Genomic DNA, 13,411 nt, shown 5'->3' on the forward strand with positions numbered 1-13,411 from the left:
CAGGCCTTGGGAGGCAGAGGCTGGCTGCCTGTCCCCTGGAGGACTGAGTCAGGTCCAGGGGAAGGGCCTGGGGCAGAGAGGCACCCCACTGGGCCATCTATTTGGGAAGATCTGGAATGTTGACAGAATGCTCCAAAGAAAGGGGGGCATGTCAGGGATGTGGGCTTGGTCCTCAGATTCCTGGAGAGCTGGGGGTGGGAAAGGGAGGGGGGCACTGTGTTGTAGAAGCTTGCCCCGGGGACCACCGGGAGGCCAGTTTCTGTTCTGCCTGATCTCAAGGATGTTCTCAAAATCAGGACCTTAAAAAACAGTCACCCTGGCTCATGCAGGAATGCTCCTCAACCAGCAGGCAGAACCACAAACAAACCCAGGAACCTGTCACTCCAGCTAGGTCCTGGGTCAAAGCTGGGTCTCCTCTGTCCCTCCAGCCCGACTTTGCTTAGGGCCTCCCTCCTGAACTGGTCCCTCCTTCCTGATCCACCAGCAGCTCCTTCCAGCTCACCACACTGCAGCCAGAGGAGGGTGGTCACATTATAGGACTGTGGCCCTCTCTGGTCCAAGTCCTTTCTGTGGTTCCCTTCTCTCCAGACTAGTCTACGTGTTCTAACAAGGCCCCCAAAGCCTCCCTACCCACTCACTGAAACCTCCCGCCAAGCTGGCGGTGTACCCTTTCTCACCACACCCTCCACCTCCTACCCTCTTCACAACTTCTAGATTCCCAGACCCACGTGCTGCAGTTTGGGCCTCTGCCCCGGAACATCCTTGCCTCTCCACCCTCCTCACCTTCCTGGCCAACAGGAAGCTTTCCTGAACCCCTCCCTATCCTCCCAGACCTACCCCCCAGCTCTCATGCTGCCCTAGGACACATCTCTGGATGCATTTATTACTACTACCCTCATCTGTAACAGTGAATCTGAGGGCGGGCCTGCCCCACCAGACTGCGCTCCCTGACCTAAGAAGTCCAATACAGACAGCTGTGACCAACGAGTAAATGAGCAACTGCGTAGCCAGAGCAGGGCAAGGCAGCTTCACTCAACTGATCCCCCAGCTTTAGACTCATTCCAGACATTCGGCACATAGCGGTGGGTTGACCAGAGAAAACCCAACACACGTGGCCTGGCTCCAAATACGCCCATCCCCCACCTCTTCACTCAAAGGATGTCTGCCTCCTGGCTCCTCTCGTCTTTCTCTTCCCCCTCAAGACCCCTCCAGGGCCTCTCTTTCTGTAAGTCCATCCCCCTCCCTGTGATATTTTTACTCTCCCCTCAGTCCCGAGAGAGCTCCTTGAGGACAGAAACTGTATTTTATCAATCTCATGTCCTCAGCCTCTCCACGGCCACAGTTGATAAAGGCTGGTTGAATGAAGGTGTGTGTGATGAATGGGGTGCTCTCACAGCTCCCTCCCTCACCTGACAGACCCTTGAAGGCAAGATCCCTTCTCAAGTTCCCAGCCATTCATGGCCATTAAGGGCCAGCCCTGTGCCAGCCACCGAGCCAGGTGCTTCTAAACACATCCTTCCTCACTCTATGCCTCCCCTCTCACCTCGCCCCAAGATGGGAGCATTTTCCTGCCAGGTTGCCGGCCTCCTCCTCCTTCTGCTGCCCTCCACCTGTGAGGGGATGTGTTTGTGGATATCCAGTCCCGCTGCTCTCCCTCATGGCCTCATGGCCTCGGCTGCTAAGCATGTAAGGACTCTATCTCACTTAATCCTAACAGCTCTGTGAGATGGGCACATTATTACCTGAAGAGATCAAGGTCCTGAGAATTTTGGTGACGAGTCCTAAATCATACCCCTAAGTAGCAAGGGCGAGATTCATACCACTTAGGTTAAAATCCTGAGCCTATCACACATGTAACCACCAGACCAGACCATCCGGATGGCTCAAGTGCTCTCAACCCGTAGATCAAACGCCAGATGCCAGGACGCCTGTTTGTTAGAAGGGAGGGGGAGCAAGTGGACCTTTCTCCTTCAACATACTCATCTCAGAGTTCACTCTCTCAGGAATGTGACTCCCGTCCACCTAGCTGCACAGGCCAGAGACCTGGAAGTCACCTTGTCTATTTCCCCAAACATATCTAATACCAATTCCATCCTCTTTGACTCTAAATATTTCTTGGCTCCACCAGACTCTCACATTCCCCATTCCCACTCCCTGGGTTCTGCCCACCATCATCTCTTCCCATAACGGTTTCTCTTCCTTCAGTCCTGCCTCCTCACACAGCACAGGTCTCAACCTATCGCTAATACATGAAGTTGGCCGTATCATTCTCTTGCTTAAAATCCTTCAGTGGCTTCAGAATAACTCTGTCCTCAGGATAACTTCCAAATTCTTTTTCTTTCCTTGAAGGCACTAGTTCTCTCTAGTCCCTAAGTCTTCACACGTGCTGTTTCTCTTCCTAACAGCACCCTCTTGTCCTCATCGCTACCAGCCTCATCCAGCTAGCGACCTTCTTCGCGCGCCCCCTCTCCCCCATGGGTTAGTTACACCTGATGGGTGCTTCCACGTACGTTTCACATTTTAGCAATTGACACACTACTCACTAAAGAGTATCATCATTAACTTATCTATCCTTTTATTAATTGAGTAGATATGTACTAGTTGTTAACTACATGCCATAGTTACATACATACACGGTAAAGACTCGGACCTTACCCTGGAGAACAGACACCATCTCTCCTTCGGCGTTCAGACGTCTAGCAGCAGTTGCCTCACCTGGCCAAAGAGCCAGCGAACTGACCTGCGCGATTCGACTGTGCCGCGCGGACTTCTGGGAATCGTAGTCCCCGGGTTCGGGGCTCCCATTATGGCGCAGGCGTATTTTGAGTGAGGCGCTTCTCCTCTTAATGCGCATGTCCCAGGAGGCGGAGTGGTACAAGTGCGCATGTCTAAAGCGTGGGGGTGCGGCCGAAAAGCCGGTGCGCTGCGAAGGCGGGGCTTCGGTGACACCCGGCGGTCGCTGAGGACCTCGGCTCGTCTGTGAGGATGGCGGGGAGGGGGAAGCTAATTGCGGTGATCGGAGACGAGGACACTGTGACTGGCTTCCTGCTGGGCGGCATCGGGGAGCTTAACAAGAACCGCCACCCTAATTTCCTGGTGGTGGAGAAGGATACTACCATCAATGAGATCGAAGACACTTTCCGGTAAGGTAGCCCGCGAGGCTTGAACTGGACCCTCTGCTGCCTGGTGGGAGCGCGGGGAGGGGAGGGGGCGGGGGGCGGCACCGGCTGACGTGTCAGACCCCGTCCTCGAGGGTCGAGGAAGTCGGTCCACCGATTGGAGAGGAGGCCACTGCGGCCCAAGTTCCCTTTGGGGGCTCGGTGGGACCAGTCCACAAAGGGCCCCCTCACATGACCGTGTGTCAGGAAAGAAGGGGAACAGCTCATGACGAACGGGCACCGCCCTTTGGTCCAAGCTGGCCCGCCAGAGCTGAGCTTCCTGAGTGCTCAGGCCTGGAGAGGGCCACTCTCAGCTCCCGGTTCACCGGTAGAGCAGGCCCTGGTCATTGCAAGCGCTGGAGTCTTGTGAGTTGACTCCGGAAGGAACCACTCACTCAGTGAACACCTGGGCAGTGGGCTCGGGCTGTCAAGTGTTTCATCTCCCTTAGAAGCTCACAATCATCATGTAAGGTAGGGGTTATTCCCATTTACTGGTAAGAAAACTAAAGTTCAGAGAGGTTACAGGTACACACTAAAGTCATACAGTTCGGAAAAAGATGGAGCAAAGATTTGAACCCAATCTCACATTTTCTGCCTTTCTTAAGCCAGGGCAACTCTCTGCTCCTTCAGCTCTTAGTCTGCTTTGGAATTTCCCATTGTCCTGAGCTCAGCAGACAGAATATCAGGACTGTCCTACCTTCTACTGATACCTTGCGCTTCAAGTCTTCATTTCCTGTCCTGGGTTAAAAGCAGTAACATCAAGCTGTGGGTGCAGGCATGTCCCTTAATCCAGGAGGTGACCTGGTGACTAGAGTTGAAAGCACCAGGCCCCTGTTCTTTCCCACACCCCTTCTCTGGAGCCCCTATGCCAAGTGCCAGCAACAAACCTCTCCCACCTGTTTTCCCCTAAACAGTCCAGCCCTAAGCTGCTGGCTGAGACTGGTTCCTGTTGCCTGGGGTATGATCAGCTCTGACCCAGGAGGCTGATCTCTAAGCAGTCTGGTAAAGTGACTCAAGTTGTCATGAGAGAAGGACAAATTTTACATCAAGATCTTTTCAAGTTTCCAACCAAAAGGGACCTCTGAAATCATCCAATCGAACCTGCCTTAGTGTCTGGTAAAAAATAACTACTCTGTAGATAGTTTTTATTTTTTAATAGTAAATAGTTTTTAGTGAGTAAATAAATTAATGAATGTGTGGGTGATCACAAGAAAGTAAGAGCCCAGTGCCAGGTTCCTTCTGTGTGGAAAGTGTGGTCCCTTCATTACTGCTTTTCCTCTTCCTATGCTGTGTTCCTGGCTCAGGCCAAACTTCCCCTCTGATCCACCCCCGACCTCATCAGCATAGACCATAAGTGGTCTGAACAGTGCCTTCCCCGCTTAAAAATTTTTATGGGGCCTTCCCTGGCGGTCCAGTGGTTAAGACTCTGTTTCTTAAGGGGCACAGATTCGATCCCTGGTTGGGATGCTAAGATCCCACATGCCACATGGTGTGGTCAAAAAATTTTTGTGTATGTGTTTAGAAATTTAATCTGTTTCCTTTTCCAAAGTTAACATGTTCATGTGGTTTACAAATTAATATTTAAAAGATCTACACGTTGAGAAGTCACACTCTCAACCCCTGACCTCTTCTACTTCATTACTTCCGTCATGTATTTTTTTTTCCATCTTTCTGCTTTTTTTCTTTATGCAGGTAAAAAGAGACTGGCATATATAGTCTTGTCCTCTCCCATTCTTACCTGAAGGTAGCATAAGGAACACACCAAGCTCCAACCCTTATCTTCATTAGCAGATCATTTGGGAGTCTTCCAGGCGGCGGGGTGGGGGTGGGGTAGAAGCCATGCCCGTAACTTTTGAATGAAATTGACTCTAAACAAAGTGGAGAGTTTAGTGTAGCACCCTTTTTTCTTGTCCACTGTGCTCTCTGGATTAAGCTCATTCCGTCTGTGGCCCAGCCACCAACTCAGAGTGGGCCACCCTGGACTCCCTTCTCATTTCTCCCTCCAGGCAGTTTCTAAACCGGGATGACATCGGCATCATCCTTATCAACCAGTACATCGCAGAGATGGTGCGGCATGCCCTTGACGCCCACCAGCGCTCCATTCCGGCAGTACTGGAGATCCCATCCAAGGAGCACCCGTATGATGCTGCCAAGGACTCCATTCTGCGCAGGGCCAGGGGCATGTTCACTGCTGAAGACCTGCGCTAGAGGACTCCCCTCCGCCTCGCAGCCTCTCCCCAGGCTTGCCATCAGCCCGTCTCTAAGATCTTAGCCTCTGAGTTCCAATTCCCTGCCCCTTCCCACTCCACTGACAGGCACCAGAGCTGAGGTGCTTCCAGGTTGCTGGGGCTCTGCCATTAAAATTAAGGCTGGTTGGGGTACAGGAAACCTGAGTGTCTTCTCTCCACTGCCTCTTCCCTGTGCTGTTACACAGTGTCATTATTGATGTTAAATTAAAATAACGTTCTTGCTTCTCTCCAATCTGAGGCTGCATGCTAGAAAGGACATGTGTGGAAGGAGACTCTTGGTGGGGGGGGGATTTGATTGGCAGGGCTGGAAAAGGTTTTGCCAAAGACCCAGGCCTAGAAGAGTTAGACCAGGAAGACTGTGCCAGCCTGGTCTTCTGAACTAAAGGTAACCAGCTCTGGCAGGGAGGAATGGAAGCAGGCTTGCGTCTAGACCCCTGGTGCCCCTGCTTGAGTCTGTATGGGCTAGGAGGGGTTGGAATCTCAAGGGATGGAAGGAGGAGCCACAGCAAACCTGGAAGCCAGAGATACTTGGCTTGAGTCTGGCAAGAGGTTTGGGGGGCAAGGCTCTTAGCCAGTGGGCCCTGGCCTGAGGCTGCCTCAGCAAGCAAGGCAGGTGAAGTATGCTGAGGGCATGGCCCTGTGTGAGGTGAGGCGCGGTTGCCGAGTGACTGTCCCTGGGCAGCCACCTGCTGTCAGAGGGACTCTGCTTGCTGTGCTCACCCCTTGGTGGCAGGCACCCCGCGCCTGCTCCTTCCTCTGCCACCATGTCTCGGCAACTCAGCATGGACACGGTGCGGCAGAACTTCTGGAAGGAGGAATACCTGAGGGAGAAGATGCTGCGCTGCGAGTGGCACCACAAGTACGGGTCCCTGGTGAAGGCCAAGCAGAAGGCCAAGGCTGCAGCCCGCCTGCCGCTCAAGCTGCCAGCCCTGCCCCCCAGAGCTCCACTCTCACCCCCGCCTGCCCCCAAAGCAGTTCCTTCCAGGGCCTCCAGCCCTGCCCTGGAGGCTCCTATTCAGTCAGAAATGTACCCAGTCCCGCCTGCCACCCGGGCCCTGCTGTACGAAGGCATCTCCCACGACTTCCAGGGCCGCTACCGCTACCTCAGCACCCGAAAACTGGACATGCCAGAGAAACGCTACCTCTTCCCCATCACCACCAGCTTCACATATGGCTGGCAGCTGGGTGAGCCCCAACCTCCCAGAAATTATCCACCTCACAGACACAGAGAACCTGCCACGAGCCAGGCAGCGCTCTTGGCACTAGACACATGGACACACCTCTTGGGGGCATTCATTCTAGTGGAGAAACATAAGAGCAAGAGAGGGCCAAGTTCCAGAATGAAACGGCGTGATGGGCGAGGAAGCAGGGGCGTGTGCCGCTTTAGGATGGATTGTCAGGAAAGGCCTCTCTCAGGACCTAAAGGCAGAGTGAGCTAACTGACGAGGGGGAGGAGCCTGGGTTTTATTCTAAGTTTAAGGGGAAGCCGCAGCGAGTTTTAAGCAGGTGAATGATACTGATTTACTTAAAAAAAAAAAAAAATTACCTATTCTGTAGGCAGTGGCCTTTTCGGGGGTAAAAACAAACTCTGGCAGATGGTTGAGTTATCCTGGCAAGAAATGACAGTGGCTTGGGCTAGAGTGATTAGCAGTTGCTGCTGCTAAATCACTTCAGTCGTGTCCGACTCTGTGCGACCCCATAGATGGCAGCCCTCCAGGCTCCCCCGTCCCTGGGATTCTCCAGGCAAGAACACTGGAGTGGGCTGCCATTTCCTTCTCCAATGCATGAAAGTGAAAAGTGAAAGTGAAGTCGCTCAGTCGTGTCCGACTCTTAGTGACCCCATGGACTGCAGCCTACCAGGCTCCTCCGTCCATGGGATCTTCCAGGCAAGAGTACTGGAGTGGGGTGCCATTGCCTTCTCCAATTAGCAGTTGAGCTGAAATCTATTCTGGATGTGATTTGGAGGAAGACTCAATGGAACTTACTGGTGGTTTGAATGACAGGAGAGAATGCAATGGCAACACGCAGGTGTTTGACTAAAGCAGCTACAGCAGGGGAGACTGGGGGTAGGGAGAGTGCTGGGGGGTGTGAAGGTCAGCGTTGGCTATGTTGTGCTGGAGGTGTCGGTGATTTGGCCCTCTGGAGTGAGGTCAGAGCTGAAGACACAGTTTGGGGGTTATCAGAATATAGGTGCTGTTTAAAGCCTTGAGAGTGGGTAGACTCACCCAGGTTGCTCCAGAGGCTGGATCATGCAGGGAGAAGGTGCGGGGTTGAGGGGGAACACAGTGATATGTAAGGACATGGTATTGGCAAGAAGGCTGTCCGTCTGGATTGACTCATGGTTGTCAGCTGGGTGGGAGAGGAGCGAAGGCAATGGTGTAGTTTGAGCTGAAGGGTCAGGTGTGGGACAGAGAATATGCCAGGGAGTGTCATGCGTTTGCTGCCTGATGAGACTTCCTTTGCTGTCTGTGATCATGAATTTCAAGTGAGACTATTCAGTCAGGTGTTTTCTCCAGTTCTGGCACAGAAAAGGTGGATGATTGAGGGATAAACAGTTGAAATTTGGCCTTAACAAAAAATCCCACTAGGGCCCAAGGGGGATTTGCCCCAGGATTTCCTCTCCCTTTAGAGAGAGGAAAGGGAACCATTTCCAAACGAAAGCAGAAGGTAGAAAGAAGCCCTATCTGCCCCAGAGAAGTCCAGCTCTGTCTGTCCCTGTAGCAAGCACAGCTGGGAGTCCCACCACCCACCTCTGTGGAGGATTCTGAGGCTGGGGGAGATGCTGGCACACAGCTGACTGGCATTTGGCCATCACTGCTGATCCGGGTGGGCAGCCAGCCAGCTCCCTGTTTCCATGTAACTCCCGCTTCTCAGAAGCATTTCTTTTTATTTCTGCACACCTACAAAGTGGATACAACGCAGGCAGACTCCTAGGGCTATGCAGGCAGGGCTGCTGTGCTCTGCCGGTTCTTTTCCCAGAAACCCACTCCTGGCCTCTGACATCTTTTCCCAGGCCCCCCAGTGAAGCAAGAACTGGTCTCCTGCAAGATGTGCCGCACTGATTCTTTCTTCCGCAAGAATGGGGCCTTCGCGCTACTCGATCCCCGGGATTTGGCCCTCTGACCTTGAGCAGCGCAGAGGGCTTAGGGGAGGGAAGAAGAAATAACACACCTCCTGGTGGGGGGAAGCTGCATGTATGTCTGTGTCTGGCTCTCCCAGGCGCTGAGGCTGCGTTCTGGGCCTTTCTGAAACTCCCTCTGACCTGCCGGTTGCCCTCTTGCTTTTCCCTTAACCCCCGTCTCTTTAATCATCTCCTTGAGGATTCATCAGAGACTTAGAGGGGCCTCGGAAGGGTGAGCAATGCTCTTCAGGTTCCGCGGCGTCGGGGGGCCGTAGTAGCTGCTGGAAGTTCTGGGTGTTCCTGGGGAAGAGTGGACTTTCATTCCAGATGTCAGGAAAAAGTGACCGCCACCACTCCACAAGCCTCCCCGCCCGTCCCCTCACCTGGCCCCGAGGGCTCGCAGCCGCCCGGTCCTTTCCCGGTGCGTTTGCTCCAGCTGTTCCCGTAGGGCGCGTCGTAGCCCTGCGGCGTCCTCCTGGGGCGGGACGGAACGCTGAGCGCCCGCCCGTGCCTCCCGCCCCCGCGGCTCGAAGCGGCCAGCAGAGGGCAGCACCCGGGTCGGCCCGCTCCGCAGATGTTATCGCAAGTGCGGGATAGACGCCAGTCAAAGCGATCCAGGTCGCGCCACAGCACGGCCACCGGCCCCCGCCCCGGCAGGGTCGTTTTGGCCCCACCGCTTTCTCCTGGGGGTCTTGCCTGTGGTGGGAGCTGAGCTGGGCTCGGTGAGGGTTCCAGGGGGTGCACCCGGCAGTGGCGGTTCCTGGCGATGCGGAGGCGCTCCAGGACCTGCAGGAGGCGACTGTCAGCGGCCCAGCGGCCGCCCCTCGGGGCCCCGCCCGCCTGGCCCGGCCTCGCACCCGGAGCCGCTGCTGCTCGCGGTCCCGCTGCCGCCGGCGCCGGGCCTCGCGGTTCAGCTCCAGCAGCCGCTGCAGAGCCGACGCCTGCTGCGCGGCGCTCACGCCCACCGACGCCCGGTCTCTGCTCGGGGGCTCGGGCCAGGCGGTCTTCGAGGTTCTGGGGGCCTCCGCAGCAACCCTCGGTCTCCCGAAGGCGCCCTGAAGCCCCGTGGAGCCACCCAGCTCCTGCTCCGCGGGACCAGGGCTTCCTCCTGGGCCCTGAAGCGAGTGCGGATCGCGCAGCGGGCCCAGGTGCCCTGGGAGAGCAGCGGGGCACTCCCGCTGCCCGGAGCCCCCAGTGTATGGGGCCGCTAGCATCACCGCTCCTGGGCCTGGGAGCAGTGGCCGGGTCGGGGGCCCAGCGAGTGGAAGCGGAGCCCGCAACCCTTCCCGGAGGGACGCCTGCGCTCCCAGGGCCGGTGCGCTGCCTCCTCTCAGGCCATCGGTCTTAACCTGCATCAGCTGGGTGGTCCTTCCCCGGGGCCCTGGTCCCTCCCTTCCCTCAGGCTGCCGCATCCGTTCCCCTAGGGACCTGCAGAAGTCCCCCGAGGAGCCTCCTTTCTCCCGGGGCCCCTCTCCCCGAGCCGCTTCCCAGGCTGGTAGGATACGGTCTCTGCCCTCGGAAGACTGGAGGATCTTCTCTCCCGAACCCCGGGGAGAATCTGCACTCGGCTCCGGGAGGGCCTCCTTTCTCCCGCATTTGAAGCAACTTTCGCTTTGACCTTGAGGCGCCCCTCTGTGCTCACCTTGGAGGCCCTCCCATCTTTGACCTTGAGAGACCTCTTCCATCAGAGCCTGAGTGCCAGCCCCGCTCAGACCCTGGTTTGTCTTCTCTCTCTTACCCTGACCCTGAGGGTCCCCCTCTCTCTGACTGTGAGGAATCTCAGTCCTTAGCAGTTTCTTCTGTTTTGCTCTCTCCTGGCCCAGGCTCCAGCCCAGCCCCTCCAGGGGATCTTGGGGTTCTGGCAGGCCTGGGGAGGGGAGGCCTGGGGGCCCTGGGGCTCCCTGAGCCAGCTTTTTCTCCTGTAGGCTTCCAGATGATGGTTGATGGGGCCTCTGAGGCGTGGGCTCTGCGTGGCTCCCCTCTGGCCTCTGGGCCAGGCCCTAGGAAGGAAGAACGCTTTGTCCCAGGTTTGTGTGGGAATCCTTCCTCCAGGGCCACTCCCCCAGGGGAGCCTGGAGACCCCAGGGCCCCAGTGGGCCTTACTTCCATTAGGCCCCTGCCCTGACTCCTGAATTCGTAAAGCCCATGTTAGGTTGTGCTGCGGTCAGTCACTCAGTCATGTCTGACTCTGCAACCTCATGGACTATATAGCCTGCGAAGCCCTAAACCCATGTTATGTAGTTTAAAAAGTGCTTTAGCAATGGCCCCTTCTTCCACCTGGCTGTGGGCTTCCTATCCCAGCAGTCTCCTCCCAGGCAGACCCCACCTCTGCTATCCCCCATCTGCGAGGGGTCTTGCCCAGGAAACTTCCCCCTTTCACCTTGAACTCTGAGTTTCCTGGTTCTCCAGGGCTACTGCTGGTGGTAATGTTCAGCTCTTGGAAGCAACCTGAAGGAGAAAGACAGATGTCTGCTCATGTCCCAGCCCCTCACACGCACACCCCTGAACTGGAACCAGGAAGCCCAGGGAGTCCCCAGCAGGTGAGGGGACTGAACCGAGTGGGGGTGGTAGGGTACCCTGAGGGCTGGCGTTGGAACTTCATGGCCTTCACAGCTCACCATCCCACCTTTATTTACACAGCCTGCTATATACTTGTCAGGTTTGCCTGCCAACAGCTGACCCCCATCTTCCTCATCCTCCCAGCCAAGGACCACCTCAGAGGAACCTATACACCGTCTTCCTCAAAACTGCCAGAGGCAGCCCAGGAGCAGGAAAGGACAGTCTGCCAGGGTTACCAGTCCCTCTTAAGGACACCCCTACTTTGTTCTTGTGTCAAAGACACAAAGTCCTGTCCAGCCCCACAATAGGTGCCTGCTTTTCTGTTATTAAGGATAATCCTCTTTAGCTCTTTTTTGGTTTCTGGAAGGCAAAATCAAATGAAATTCAAGAAGTGGAATTTTAGGCCAGAGGCTAGTCTAAAAACTGCAAGTCTTTATAATTAACAAAAGGAATCTAAAAAAAGAGATGAAATGTCACTGCTCCTTTGCAGCTGTGGAGGAAGGAGCATCGTTTTGCATTCATAAAAAAACACTTAAAAGAACCTGATTTCATAAGGTCTTAAATTAAGAACTCTCACAAGAAATGCCATCTTTATGCAACATGGATGTGTGAATATTCATAACAGTAACCAAATGGGAATGTTCTCTGTGAAAACAAATCTGTCTTTGGAAGAGTTTTGAACAAAGACATCTGGTAAGAGTCCCAAGCCTTCAGAAATTATTGCCATGAACTGTGAAAATAACCTCCAACCCCGTCCCTCTGTAATTCTGATCTGTTGTCTTACTGGATCGTTTATTTCACTGGTTATAATGCTGTAATAGATATCTTCCGCCGATGTAGTCCCAAAAGATAATATACTTGTAAAATTTCTGTCAATCAGAAAATAATCATTTATACTTTCCTCCTCTTGCCCATACATGATGTCACAATTAAAAAGCCTGTGACTTTGCTAGGCTTATTATTTAACCAATCATTTGAGAGCCTCTTTCATTTAAATGAACAGGCCCAGGGCTCACAGCATACATCCTGATGAATTCTAATCACCTGCTTATTGTCACACTCTCTCACTAGGCTGCAATCTCCTCAGAGATGAGGACAAGTGACTGGCCAAGTCTCTTTTGTGCCTTGTATCTCCCCAGTGCCTGACATGAGGGTGGCAGCTTGGAGCTGCCATTCCATTCCATCCCTGCTGGAGAACAGGGAGGACAGCCAGCCATTCCCAGCACTCTCTCCTCTGAGCCCCAGCTTAGCTTCAGGATCCTCCTGGACACAGTGCCTGAGATGGCTGGCACCAATCAGGTGGAGTTGGCATAGAAAATAAAACCTGGGGCTTCCCAGGTGGCTCAGTGGTAAGAATCCTCCTGCCAAGGCAGGAGACGCGGGTTCAATCCCTGAACTGGGAAGATAGCAGAGGCGGTGGAGCAACCAAGCCTGTGCGCCACCACTATAAAGCCTGTGCTCTCGGGCCTGGGAGCAGCAAGTATGGAGCCCAAGTGCTGCAACCACTGAAGCCTGTGCTCTGAAACAAGAGAAGCCTCTGCAATGAGAAGCCTGAACCATGACTAGAGAGTAACCTCTGCTTGCTGCAACTAGAGAAAAGCCTGTGCGGCAAAGAAGACCCAGCGCACCAAACATACACACAAAAATAGAATTATTTTTTAAAAAGAAAACCTACTTTTTGTCCCTGGTTGCCCCGGCACCCCCACAAAAAGGTATGAGAGGAAGAATGGGTAAGGATGAACCAGAATCCTGGGACTTGGGGTGATGGCTTCCCGGCTTGTCCCAACCTAAGCTCACAGCATCCATTTCACTGAATTTAACCCAGGGGCTTCTGTTCTCCTGGCTGCCAACCCCTCCTCTCAAAGTACCAGATGTGGGCCCTTCTGCAGGCAAGCCAGGGCTCTCCTGCCTTGAGTCTGCATCCAGGCTGGCTTCGCTCAGATCCGGGGCTGGTGGTGGGTCCGCTGCCTGCCGCCTGCAGAAGTGCAAGGACTGCCTTAGGCATACTTCTTGCTTCTGCATTCTGCTGTGTATGTGGGTGTGTGTGGGGGGGGGCATAGGCCTCCCCACCCACAGCAGGCTGCAGGAATTTTCCCACCCCACCACCCAAACTCAGCCCATGGCAGCCTCCCCTCCCCCTCGTCTGCACCCACCACTGGCTGCTAGGACCTGGAACTTGAGGTTATCCTTTCCAGAGACTGTGGGGCTACCATGTGGTTTTAACTGAGTAAAAGCCTCAGGAGGAGCTAGGGGCATGAGGAGGGGTCGCTGGGCAGGGCTCTGGAGGGCAACAGGGCAACAGGTCCTGGGTTTGGTCACTTTAT

General features: G+C 54.7%; 3 protein-coding genes and 1 long non-coding RNA gene across 4 annotated transcripts in view; 3 read left to right on the top strand and 1 right to left on the bottom strand.

The window, feature by feature from the left end:
- The first annotated feature begins 2,941 nt into the window (after window positions 1–2,941).
- On the top strand, window positions 2,942–5,639 carry ATP6V1F (ATPase H+ transporting V1 subunit F). The gene is made up of 2 exons (XM_004008049.6): window positions 2,942–3,143; window positions 5,165–5,639. The coding sequence occupies exons 1-2, from the start codon at window positions 2,986–2,988 to the stop codon at window positions 5,364–5,366; spliced, it is 360 nt and encodes a 119-aa protein (XP_004008098.1). The 5' UTR covers window positions 2,942–2,985; the 3' UTR covers window positions 5,367–5,639.
- A 124-nt stretch (window positions 5,640–5,763) lies between these two features.
- Window positions 5,764–8,530, top strand: SPMIP1 (sperm microtubule inner protein 1). The gene is made up of 2 exons (XM_012177104.4): window positions 5,764–6,592; window positions 8,421–8,530. The coding sequence occupies exons 1-2, from the start codon at window positions 6,172–6,174 to the stop codon at window positions 8,528–8,530; spliced, it is 531 nt and encodes a 176-aa protein (XP_012032494.1). The 5' UTR covers window positions 5,764–6,171.
- Window positions 8,275–13,411, bottom strand: part of KCP (kielin cysteine rich BMP regulator) — a 41,606-nt gene continuing 36,469 nt past the window's right edge. Inside the window, exons 44-48 of the mRNA XM_042248800.2 lie at window positions 12,956–13,062; window positions 10,909–10,976; window positions 9,386–10,528; window positions 8,912–9,314; window positions 8,275–8,828 (exon numbers count right to left, since the gene is read on the bottom strand). Of these exons, the coding sequence (XP_042104734.1) occupies window positions 8,734–8,828; window positions 8,912–9,314; window positions 9,386–10,528; window positions 10,909–10,976; window positions 12,956–13,062 (1,816 nt within the window). The 3' untranslated portion in view covers window positions 8,275–8,733. The remainder of the gene's footprint in view (window positions 8,829–8,911; window positions 9,315–9,385; window positions 10,529–10,908; window positions 10,977–12,955; window positions 13,063–13,411) is intronic.
- On the top strand, window positions 9,406–12,968 carry LOC132659761 (uncharacterized). Its single transcript, XR_009600530.1, has 3 exons — window positions 9,406–10,555; window positions 10,938–11,068; window positions 11,169–12,968. It is a non-coding gene; the product is annotated as an uncharacterized LOC132659761 (long non-coding RNA).

Source organism: Ovis aries, chromosome 4 (genome assembly GCF_016772045.2).
Source record: "Ovis aries strain OAR_USU_Benz2616 breed Rambouillet chromosome 4, ARS-UI_Ramb_v3.0, whole genome shotgun sequence".
Lineage (NCBI taxonomy): Eukaryota > Metazoa > Chordata > Mammalia > Artiodactyla > Bovidae > Ovis > Ovis aries.

Coding starts and splice junctions, on each gene's coding strand:
- ATP6V1F (XM_004008049.6), top strand. CDS start 2,986: ATGGCGGGGAGGGGGAAGCTAATTGCGGTGATCGGAGACGAGGACACT. Junction 3,144..5,164: donor GAGATCGAAGACACTTTCCG/GTAAGGTAGCCC, acceptor TTCTCCCTCCAG/GCAGTTTCTAAACCGGGATG.
- SPMIP1 (XM_012177104.4), top strand. CDS start 6,172: ATGTCTCGGCAACTCAGCATGGACACGGTGCGGCAGAACTTCTGGAAG. Junction 6,593..8,420: donor CACATATGGCTGGCAGCTGG/GTGAGCCCCAAC, acceptor ATCTTTTCCCAG/GCCCCCCAGTGAAGCAAGAA.